The sequence below is a fragment of the Panthera leo genome, chromosome D2 (genome assembly GCF_018350215.1).
Source record: "Panthera leo isolate Ple1 chromosome D2, P.leo_Ple1_pat1.1, whole genome shotgun sequence".
In the NCBI taxonomy this organism is placed as follows: domain Eukaryota; kingdom Metazoa; phylum Chordata; class Mammalia; order Carnivora; family Felidae; genus Panthera; species Panthera leo.
The window spans coordinates 61,876,037-61,888,379 of record NC_056689.1 but is presented as its reverse complement, the minus strand read 5'-3'; the positions used below and the strand labels follow the sequence as shown (position 1 = coordinate 61,888,379).

General features: G+C 39.9%; 1 protein-coding gene across 2 annotated transcripts in view; it reads left to right on the top strand.

Moving 5' to 3' along the window:
- Nucleotides 1-12,343, top strand: part of CFAP43 (cilia and flagella associated protein 43) — a 125,102-nt gene that overhangs the window by 4,635 nt on the left and 108,124 nt on the right. For both annotated transcript variants that reach the window (XM_042908543.1, XM_042908544.1), the window contains exons 3-5: nucleotides 1,272-1,368; nucleotides 7,005-7,172; nucleotides 9,903-10,053. In XM_042908543.1, the coding sequence (XP_042764477.1) occupies nucleotides 1,272-1,368; nucleotides 7,005-7,172; nucleotides 9,903-10,053 (416 nt within the window). The remainder of the gene's footprint in view (nucleotides 1-1,271; nucleotides 1,369-7,004; nucleotides 7,173-9,902; nucleotides 10,054-12,343) is intronic.

Here is a 12,343-nt window from a genome sequence, read left to right as displayed (position 1 = left end):
TATGAGAGGAAATGTCTATAGTAAGGATAGAAATTATTCTATTGAGGCCTCTATTCCACAGAAAACCTTTTATTTTTGCTCAGTTAATACAAGTTTTCTTTGTTAATCAAACTGGGCTAAATAAATTCAACAAACAACAAAGTTTAGCATTATATTCTAGTCAGTTAAAGTGAGAAGGGCAAAAAAAGCAGGAAACAACCACGAAAAGTACAGAGAACTAGCAATAGAGACCTGCATGTGAAAAAGACATGGGAGAAGGCAGAACTTGTACCTATGGAACCACATTGAAAAACAGCAGGTAGAGTGGGGGAAACCGGATCTTTATACACAGGAGGGCAGAAGCATACTTCCTTGTCTTAGCGTCCTCATGACACACATTGTAAACACATTGTTACTAAGGTTTTTAGAGTCATGTTTCATGTCTTCAACTACAGGTATGGATGAGATAGAACTTTTTATAATTGTTCCTAGAACCAGAAGATATTAAGCAAAGGGCCTGGTGTGGCCCAAGACATAGAGACATGGAAGTAACCTGGAATGATTACAACCCCCCAAAGTATTTAAAGTTGTTTGAATAACTTTTCTAATTACAGTGTTTCATATATTTATGGAGCATGTTCTAGTTCTTGGGTCATTTCAAATTATACTTACGACATCCATGGTTCAATACACTCAGTTCTTATTGAAGTCTAGGGACAGTGACCTAATGGTCTTAATTTACTCTCATATCTTTAATTTTTTATTTTTAAAAAAAATTTTAATGTTTATTTTTGAAAAAGAGACAGAGCATGAGCAGGGGAGGGGCAGAGAGAGAGGGAGACAGAATTCAAAGCAGGCTCCAGGCTCTGAGCTGTTAGCATAGAGCCTGATGAGAGGCTTGAACTCAAGAGCTCTGAGATCATGACCTGAACCAAAGTCGAATGCTTAACTGACTTAGCCACCCAGGTGCCCCCCTAATTTTTTTCTTTTTTTAAAAAAGTAATCTCTACACCCACTGTGGGGCTCAAACTCAATATCGAGAGTTGCATGATTTCCCAACTGAACCAGCCAGGTACCCCAACTCTAATATCTAAAAAAAAAAAAAAAAAGGAATTTTAACGTTGCTTTTAGCTTTCTGTTCATAATCTTAGAAATCACCTAGGAGATTTGTTATTCCAGGAGCTGAATGCTCTTGAATTATGTGAAAATCGTTAGATAAGGGAGATAAACTGTAAGACTGTAGTTAATCTGAACACAATGATTAAACCCTTGTAACTGATTTTATATTTTAGGCAGTGTTCTTCTGGACTACACTTTACTTTCATTCAGTTATTGTGGCACCTACTTGGCTAGCTACTCCTCTCTCCCAGAATTTGAACTGGCCCTTTGGTAAGTCAGTGTGCTACAGCATTCCTTTCATTGGATTACATTTTAATCTTGTCTGGATTTTATTAAAGGACATATACATGCAAAATGTGCAACAAGGAAAAATGGAAAGAATAAAAGTTTTGATTATAAGGTTTAATAGAGTTGCTACTTTTAGGCATAGAATTTGGCAGGGCAAAAGCTATATGGGAGTGAAATTATCATCTTTCCTTTTTTGTTAATGTGTTATAATAGTTCCTTTGTTGGGTAAAGAACGACAATTGCATACAGTTTCATCTTTCCTTCAAATAAATGGTAGCAACTCTTTTTTTGAGTTGTGTGTGTATTTTCCACTAATGATGAATTTAAGATGTTCTCTATATTAGAGTTCAATTTGAAGTAATTATAATTAGTATTTTAATTTTAATTTTAATTAGTAAAGTAATGTTTTTAGAGACATTAGAAGAGTTATATGTTCAGAGAGTGGAACAGCACAGCACATTTGCTAGCTGTATAGGAAATACCTGTGAGTAAGACACATCTGTGGTCTTTGCTGGGTCATTTCATGTGGCCAGTTTCAAAGTTGTACTCACTCTTCCATCCATCATATAAACTCCTGCAATGGACAGTTTTCCATTTTTAAAAAATATTTTATTTTTAAGGAATCTATACACCCAATATGAAGCTCGAGCCCACACCCCTGTGATCAAGAGTCACATGCTCTACCAACTGAGGCAGCCAGGCACCCATCAGGGGGAGTTTTTCTTTTAAGGGGAAGTACAAACTGTTCAGAGAATGATTGAAGATACTCCTTACACACCAGCATTTCTTATACAAAAATATAATAATCTACATTCAGAGAACTACATTTAGTTTATTTGGTTTCTTTTTTTTTTTTTTAACAGCTTTATTGAGGTATGATAGGCATATTAAAAAATTCACATATAAGAATATAATTTGATTAGTTTTTACTTGTGTACACACCCATGAAACCATCACCATAATCAAGATAATAAATATATCTATCACCCCCAAAAGTTTCCTTGTGCTCCTTCATATGTTTCCTTATGGGCCCTTCCACACTTACACCATCCCTGTCCCAACCCTTGGCCCCTTTCCCCAGGTAGTCACTGATGTGTTTTCTATCACTCTGGATTTGTTTGCATTTTCTAGAATTTTTTATACAGGGAGTCATCCATTATGGACTCTTTTGGGGTCGGGGGAGCCTGGCTTTCATGCAGCATAATTATTTTGAAATTCTCTTATGCTCCTGTGTATGTCAATATTTCATTCCTTTCTATTCCATGAAATGAATATACCACAGTTTATTTATCCACTCACCTACTAATGGATATATTAGTTTGCTGGGGCTGCTATTAACAAAGTACTACTAAATGGTTGAAACAACAGAAATTTAGTGTCTCACAGTTCTGGAGGCTAGAGGTGTAACATCAAGGTGTAAACAGGGTTGGTCTGTTCCGAGAGCTATGAGGGAGAATCTGCTCTAGGCTTTTCTCCTTGGCTTGTTAATAACTGTCTTCATGTTCACATGGTGTTCTCATTGTATGTAGATCAGTCTCCAAATTTCCCCTTTCCTTTTTACAGGGATACTAGTCATATTGGAATAAGGCCACACTAAATGACTTCATTTAACTTAGTAAAGACCCTGTTTCCAGATACAGTCACATTCTGAGGTACTGATAGGACATCAACAAATGAATTTGGGGGGACACAGTTCAACCTATAGCAATACTTAAAGGATAAGTAGGAATCAACCTTGTGAAGAAGATAAGGAAGAGAATTCTAAACAGAGGAAAGGCATGTGCAAAGGCCATGAGGTCAGAGAAAATATGGCAAGTTTGAAGATTTAATTAAGACATCATAATGATGGCAACCAGAAATGGGTCATGAGAGGTAAGCCTAGGTGGTCAGTCTGAGGCTGAGGCTGGCTCATGAGCAGCCTTATAAATAAGTGACCATGTAATTTATCATGCAAGTCAGGACACTTGAGAGTGAGAGGGGATGTTGTCAATAATTAAACCAGGAGAATACTCACCCTATGCCTAAGCCATGCTAATAGGCACATCCTTTATCCTAAAGGTGATGGGAGGCTGTTAAAGGGTTATAAGCAGGGATGTGACACGAGCAGATCTGTGTGTAAGAAGCCTCCTTCTAGCCATGTCATGGAAAGTATATTGGAGGGAAATAGGCATGAACATGAATTAGTAAGCTTTGGTGGCTCAGGTGAGAGGTGACTGTGGCATGGACTAGGATGGTGGGAGTAGGGATAGAGGGAAGTGGAGAGATTTGGAAGGTGTTTAGGAGGCAATACCATGGCACTTGGTGACTGAATGTTGGGTGTGGTGCTGAGGGAGAGGGACAGCTGAGGGTTTTACCCAGAGTTGTGACTTTGACAACTTATGGTCATTATGGTTCATGTCAGAAAGATGTCAAGAACACAGGTAGAGGGAAGTTGGAAGCGGCAATGGGGGAAGACCAGCTGAGACAAACTGAGGTGAGGGTGCCTGAGATAAATAAATGGATATAACTAGTTGGGGCAGCTGATAGATCAGCTAGGATTTAAGTTCAATTTCTGTCACAGAAACCCAAATCATCCTAAAGTGGTTTAAACAAGACAGAAGTTTCCTTCAAGTTCACTAGTCTGGGTATGAGTAGCCCATGGTTGGAATGGTGGCTCCCTAGTCTCGGGCCAGCCTGCCTCTAACTTGTTGCTCTCCCTCTCTTGGAGTGTTGCCCTCATCTCTAATGTAAAGTGGGGCACCGCCCATGTATTTTGGGGAGCCAGTGGGAAGGGAAAAAGATAAAGAGGAAGGCACAAACCTTTCTTGGAATGCATAGCTTAGACGTTGCACACATCACTGCCACTTATATCCTACTCACCAGCTTAGTCACAAGCCTTGTGGAGCTACAAGGGACACTGGGAAATTTGGTCCTCAGTGTGGGTAACCACGTGGCTGGCTAAAAACTAGGAGTTCTGTTACTCACAGAAAGAAGTGGAGAAGAGATGTTGAGGGACACAGTGCCTCTGCCACAGATGTACAGGACTGGAGCTCAAGAGAGAGCTGAAGTTTGGGAGTTGTTAAAGTGGTATTCAAAATGCTGGAAGTGGATAAGAACACTCAAAGAAGAACCTCGGGCCGAACCTAGAGAGCACCAATAAAAGGGTCTGAAAGAGGAAGAGAAACCTAGGAAGCTCAGAAGGAGTAGTTATGAAGGGAGGAGGGACACTAAGCATGGGGGCTTTCCAGAATATGCCTCAACCAGTGTTCCTTAGAAAGCAGAGTCTGAGGTAACAGCCCCTGAGCCACTTCTTTAGTGGGGAGTGCAATCCCAGGAAGGAGGCAGGAGGAAGTGGGAAAGTGGAGGGAGGCAGGGAAGGAAGAGAGCCAGCATCAGGGCGCATTACTTTGCCGGCCAAGTGCATTACTCTGCACTTGGTGCCAAGTGCAGTCGATTGCTTGGTTTCACAGATGGTCGTCTGAGAGGCAGAATGAACTGTGAACACGGAAAGTCCTTGGTCAGTGACAGACAGTAGTAGGCTAGGAAGCGGGGAGGAAGAGATGAGTTTATCCACTGACTCTTGTTATCCCACTGAGTGGGATATCCCTGCACAGAGTGTTAACAGCCACACTTTCTGATTTATTTAGACCTCCCGCATGTCATTTCCAGGGGCACATGGGAGCCTCTGGGTATGTGGAGCAGGCATGAGGTGAGGCACAGGTGGGGTGTGCCTACATGAAGTTCATCAAAGCCTACATAGTCAGACAGCCACTGAGTCAGCTAGGCAGAACAGGTGATGAAGGCCCCAGAAAGAGGCAGGAGGGTGCCAAAAGGCAAGGTGAGCTCAGTGACAGAGATCCCAAGAGTCATTTCAGAAGATAATTGTGAGCAGCGTCAAATCCTGCAGAGGTCAAGTTAGACAAGGACTGAGAACTTTTGGATTTAGGATGAAGGTGGATATTGGTGGGTCTTGGAGAGAGCTGTGTCAGTGGACTGGTGGTGACAAGGAGCAGATTTCCAGACATGAGAGAGAGCTGGAGTGAGAAAGAAGAGGCAGAGAGTTTAGAACAACTCCAGGAGTTTGGCTCACAGGGGAGGGCAGAAAGACATGTAAGGGTGAGATTGAGGGAAGGCTTTTTAAAAGATGGTGCAGATGAACATTTAAGTGTTGTCAGGAAAGAGTCAGGAGAGAGGGAGAGTCTGAAGATGTAGAAGAGAATGAATAATGGAAAAACTAATGTTCCTAAGGAGGCAAAGACCCCACACACAGGTGGTGAAAATAGCCTTAGGTCAGAGGAAGTACATGCCTTCCACTGTAACAGGAGGAGGAAAGAATGATGCATATCCTGATAGCAGAAATTTGGGGAGAATTCCCAGGCGATAGCCTCTATCTTAATGGGATCTCTTCACTGAAAGGAAGAAGGAGGTGGAGAGGTTGGAGACTTTAGGAGAGTGGAGAATATTAAAAATATTCTCCCCTTATTGAGAGAATGGGAGAGAGAATGGACCAGAGAAACACAGCAGGATGCAAGGGTTATTGAGAGTCCAAGGGTGGGGGCATTAACCATGAACTTATAATGTCACAGACACACATAGTCCTCTGATCTTTGTTCCAATGTCTCCAGCATCCTGGACTTTCAGTTCTATCCATCCAGGGTTGATGGTTGGTCCAGGCATCTGAGGCAGAAAGTCAAAAGATTCAGGGAACCAGTGATACCAGTAAGAGAATGGCTGACATGAGGGACAGAACACTTGTGATGGAGGTGGAAGGAAGTGAGAGCAGAAGGGTGCCAAAAGGCAAGGCGAGCTCAGTAAATATTAATTCCATTTCCCAGTCAGAAGCCTGAATGGAGTGCTAGCTCCTTGGAGGAGGAGATAGCTCACATTTATTTTTCCTCCCATTTCATCTAATAAAAGACCTTGCCCATGGTAGGGATTCAGGATAGTCTCTCAAATGGGTAAATGAATGAAATATTCTAAAGTACTGATTTTTAAAAGTCAGTAAATAATCAATTGGTATCAATGTGTATAGTGAACATAGGTCAATCTGGAGTATTCGTATATAGTATGTTGAGATTTAGATACTTGTTTTTCAGCAAGTGTGATGATATATTCCATTTTCTAGATTTGGATGATTTAAATTCAAATTTATTTTTTTTTTAATTTTTTTTTTAACGTTTATTTATTTTTGAGACAGGGAGAGACGGCATGAACGGGGGAGGGTCAGAGAGACAGGGAGACACAGAATCAGAAACAGGCTCCAGGCTCTGAGCTGTCAGCACAGAGCCTGATGCGGGGCTCGAACTCACGGACCGCGAGATCATGACCTGAGCCGAAGTCAGATGCTTAACCGACTGAGCCACCCAGGTGCCCCAAATTCAAATTTAATAAGGAAGATAAAATAACCTTGATAGCACATGACAGGGTAATATTGTTAAAACACACAGTTATTTTGCTTTCTTAGAAGGGTATAGCACAATTATTAATAAATTTGATATTAATATCATGGATTAAATAAATTATATCATTAAATAAATTATATCATATATTGAGACTCAATATATGTAATTAGATAAATGGTCTCAAGAAGTCAAGTTAAATGAATTATTTTTTTTTACCAAACACAATTTCTCTCTAAGGAAATGGGAATCAAGTGTCATTTTATGCAAGAAGTCACAACCTGGTGTGGATGTAAGCTGCATGACTTTTAACCCTATGAACTGGCGCCAGCTGTGCTTATCAAGTCCAAGTGCATTGACTGTGTGGACCGTTGAAAAAAGCAACCAGGAGCATTATTTAAAAGCAAAGTAAGAGACTTAGTTACACAACAAGGTGGTGGTCTTAGTTTGCATTCATGTAATGTGATTGCATCAGTTTGATGAATTAACTGGCTTTATATGTACATATTAAACATCTTCAGTTGTAGCATCTTTCTACATGTGTAATTCCCTTGGAGTGATTACTTGCATTTTGAAAGGATTCTCTATGACCTGGTTTCTCAATGAATTTCTTCTAAATACCAAGTCATCCTCGAGCCTTTTCCAACATGATTTAATTTACCAAAATTTGATTTCCTTTACAATTTCAAAACATGCCTATTTATATGAAAAAAAGGATGGTTATGAGTTTTTGCTCCTATTACTTTTGCTCCTATGTACTCCAGTGTACAACTGGAATCTCAAAAATAAGAAACTTTTAGATATGGAAAACATATGGATTATACCTTCATTCACATAACCTCCAAACAAAAGGGTAGTTGCATATAGTGGAGTCATGGGAATTACCTGCTTAAATAGAACTGGGTCAAAAAGAAATTTGTGACCAATGTCCTGGAAATAGCTGATGATGATGGTGCCTTTGTTAAAGGAGTTTAAAGACTCAAGGTGCCTCTGAACTGACTATTCTCAATGTATTCCACAAAGTCAAAGACTAAGTTGATGCTGGGTATATACATCCTTGAAATTGCAATTTTTGAAAAATTGCCGCCTTAAGAAAAATGTAAAGTTTTCTAAATGGAGAATCCTAAAAAAGACACCTCTTTCTGTTCTGTACCCTTTATGTCTCAATTTCACTTTTATAAGAACCCAACGAATAATCAAATCTGTCTCAAGGCAGAGACATTCATAAAATGGGTAATGTCTCTATCAAATCCTTGCCAAGGTGGGCAAGTAATTGGTCCCAGTATTCTCTCCTTTTGCTTGCCTTGAATATTCTCTTCTAGTTCTGAATGTTGAGTTGTGACTTTTCTATAAGTAGCTAAAGTGAGAGGCAAAGTGAGTGGATTGTCGTGGTTCCGAAAGCCAGCAGGATTAGAAAACATTGAAGCCTTATATTTGAATAGTAGGTACTGTTTTTATATGATCCGTTTTTAAAATTATTTATCATTCATAAAACATAACCAAGGAAGTTTTAAATTTAAGGCATAAAGCCATGAATTCTTCAAATGCCGTTTTATAGCTGTATTATGGATTAAAAGTAGATGTATGGTATATTTGAAAATGAATTCTTGATATTGGAGGTTGTAAAGGTAGCTAAATACAACCTACATGTACAGATGGTCCTTGACTTAGGATGGTTCTACTTAAGATTTTTTGACTTTGGGATGTTGTCAAAGTGATATACATTCAATAGAAACCATACTTCACATTTTGAATTTTGCTCTTTTCCCAGGCTGGAGATACATGGTACAAAACTCTCACGATGCTAGGCAGTGGCAGCTGCAGCTTATAGTCAGCCACGTGATCACAGGGTAGCTAACCTGTGCGCTGACCACCATCCCGCACCTTTACAACCATTCTGTTTTTTACCTTCATCATAATATTCAAGAAGTTACTTGAGATATTCAGCACTTCATTATAAAATAGGCTTTGTGGGGGTGCCTGGGTGGCACAGTTGGTGAAACATCCAACTCTTGATCTCAGCTGAGGTTGTGATCTCACGGGTTCGTGAGTTCAAGCCCTGCATGGGGCTGTGTGCTGATGTCTGCTTGGGATTCTGTCTCTCCTTCTCTCTGCCCCGCCTCTCTCTCTCTCTCTCTCTCTCTCTCTCTCTCTCTCTCTCTCTCTCAAAATAAATAAATAAACATAAATAAATGAATGAATGAATAAATAAATGGCTTTGTGTTAGATGATTTTGCCCAACTGTAGGTTGGCAACTAATGTAGTTTGCCTAGCTAATATAGGTATTCTGAGTACATTTATGGGAAGGTAGACTAAACTATGATGTTCAGTAGATTAGATGTATGAAATTCATTTTGACTTAGGTAGGATATTTTCAACTTATGATGGCTTTATTGGGACATAACCCCATCATAAATCAAGGAAGATCTGTACGTTTATTTTGGCCCACATTGATTTTTATTTGAATTGATTGCCAACATTTAATACTTGAGAGATTTCTCATAAATATCCAGATTATGATAGTCTTTCAAAATTCTGGAACCACAATTCTCAACAAACCCTCTTGGCTAGAACTGAGTGGCACCTACCACCTTTTGGAGGGAACACACTTTCCCATTTGCCACAGTCCCCCACCTGGCTACGCATCGCCTGCCTGACCCCTGCCTGTACAATCCCAGCTTTAGATATTAACTTTGAAAATTTTCAAAAATCCCTGTGTGCTTAATTTATAACTGCATTACTTGTCCTTTTGCGGTATGTTGTTTTTTTTTTTAACGTTTATTTATTTTTGAGACAGAGACAGAGCATGAACAGGGGAGGGGCAGAGGGAGAGGGAGACACAGAATCTGAAACAGGCTCCAGGCTCTGAGCTGTCAGCACAGATCCCGAAGCGGGGCTCGAACTCACAGACCGTGAGATCATGACCTGAGCTGAAGTCGGACGCTTAACCGACCGAGCCACCTAGGCGCCCCACGATATGTATTTTTAAATCTACTATTTGGTGTTTATCTGGTTTGGTTGCGTGTTTGTTTTTTACAAGTTACATTACCTCCCCACCTTGTTTATCACCAAAATGCAGTTGCTCCATCAGTGACTAGTTTTTGTTAATGATTATTCTGATTTCTCTTTTTCCTAAAGGTCAGTAAAACTACCTATGGAAGACGGGTCATTTTATAACGAAACAGATGTAATTTTCCCCACCTCGTTGCCCAAGGATCTTATCTATGGACCGGTGCTCCCACTGTCAGCCATTGCTGGGCTAGTAGGAGAAGAGGCAGAAACTTTCAGGGTAATTACCTGGCACCTCTTCCTGTTTGCCTATTTGATTCTCATAACCATCTCATGAGACATGCAGGATAGAGAGAAGATCATCCTGGGTTTTTAATACAGATTAGCCCTGGAGACCATGAGAAATGAAGTCTCTGGGAGGATGATGACTGGGAGGTTGGTTGACTGGGAGGATGATGACACTGATAATAGAAATAGAGAGCTGGGACCTGATTTCATTTTTGGACATACTGAATTTGGGATGCTGGGAAGGCATCCAGATATAGGTGCCAGGTAGAAATTGGGCCATCAGACCTGTTGCTGGGGTGTAGAAGGCAGGGCTGGAAACACAGAAGCCAGAGTCATTACCACAGAGGGAATAGTGGAGGACTGGAGCAGGGGAGGGATGATAGAAAGGAGAGAAATGGTGCCAGGCAAGACAGCCAGAGAGGAAACCGATTTGTTAAGAGTTGAGAGTTAGTAGAAGAGTCTGAGAAAGAATAATCACAGAAGTAAGGACAAAGCCAAGAGAGAACAAGGCCATGGAAGAAAGTTTCTGAAGGGAGTTTGTTAACAGCTACACACTCATTCAAGTCAACATATATATCAAGCTTCTTCTATGTAGCAGGCACTGTTTTAGGCAATGGGATCACATGATGACCAACCAGGCATAATCCCGACCCTTTGGAGCTTATATTCTATCGGAGACAAAACAACAACAACGAATAAAGAGATACATTAAATCATTGCAAAATGTAATAATTATTATAATGGGAAAAATGGGGGAAGAGATGGAAGTGAGGAAGAGATTAACATATGTTGGTCAAGGAAGGCCACTGGGGAGATGACATTTACACTGAGACCTGAAGGACAAGGAGACTCAGTGCTACAAACAGGGTCAAGAATGTTCAGTCAGAGGGTACTGTAGGTACAAAGGCCCTGGGGGAAGAAAATAAATCAGTGTGTTTGAAGAGCTAAGAAAACTTGTGGTGGCTACAGCACAGTAAATGAGGGGGATCTGCAGTTGTAGGTCAAGAGGTAGGCGGGGAGCTCACTCAAGGCCTTTGGCATGAAGGTGAGGAGCTCCGTTAGGCTAAGCCTAATGATTGTGTTAAAACTCCAAGCCAAGGATGAAGGAAATGAAGCTCCCAAATGTTTTTGTCCACCAAAGAGAACTGAGATATAGATGTTAAAAATAATTCAACATGGTAATTAGTTTGTTAAAAATTTCCACCAAGAGAAAAGGTTGTGTATGCTCTTAGTATTTCCTCTAAAGGATGACAATTATTCACTTTTTCAATACTGAAAACCACCAATTCCTTTTAAGAGGACAAATGCTAGCCTTAGAAATACAACCACGCTCAGCCACAGTGGGGCAGCAAAGTAAATACAAATAGATGAACCATCAGGGTTTACAACTTGAAAAAAATGTTTCTACGTTTAGTATTTGATGCCTAGAAACCCACATTTTCAACTATCTTGAATCTTCTCTTCTGCAGTAAAATTCTGTAGGAGCCCTCATCTTTCACATTTGCACCAGCAGGATGAACCCTACATAAAATATGTAAAATTCAGGCATCTGTCTTTATCATTTGAAAAATGCTATAAAATGCTTTCATTAAGTACTGAAATGTGGAGTCACCATTTTTTTTAATGCTCATAATAAACAGACATCTTTGTTTTCTAGGACTTTTATACTCAGTGAATTTTAACCTTTTTTTTCTGAAAACAGAATTTTAATGCTAAAGTTTGACATTTTTATTTATTTTATTTTATTTATTTATTTTTGAGAGAGAGAGAGAGAGAGTGCACATGTGCACAGGGGAAGGGCAGTGAGAGAGGGAGAGAGAGAATCCCAAGCAGGCTGTGCACTCTCAGCACAGAGCCCAATATGGTACTTGAACCCACGAACCATGAGATCATAACCTGAGCTGAAATCAAGAGTTGGACATTTAACAAACTGAGCCACCCAGGTGCTCCTAAAGTTCCACATTTTAAAATCACACAGGGAATATTAAGAAAGCATGTACTTTACATTTGTACTGTAAATTAAGCTTTCCAATATTTACTTTTTTATCTTATAGATAAGTAAGGTGAGAAAAATGGCTAAAACATTGATTAATGTCTATACAATGAGTGGAAGCATAACCAAAAATAGATCTCAAATGTCTTGATTCTTTTCCTTTGTTTGAATGACATTTCTTGTGACTTGGGTATCAACCAATGGCAAAGAAATCAGTAATGAATTGATCTGTATAAGAGGAGTCTTAAAAATTGATAAGCTATGAACTTTTGCAAAATTATAAACATTA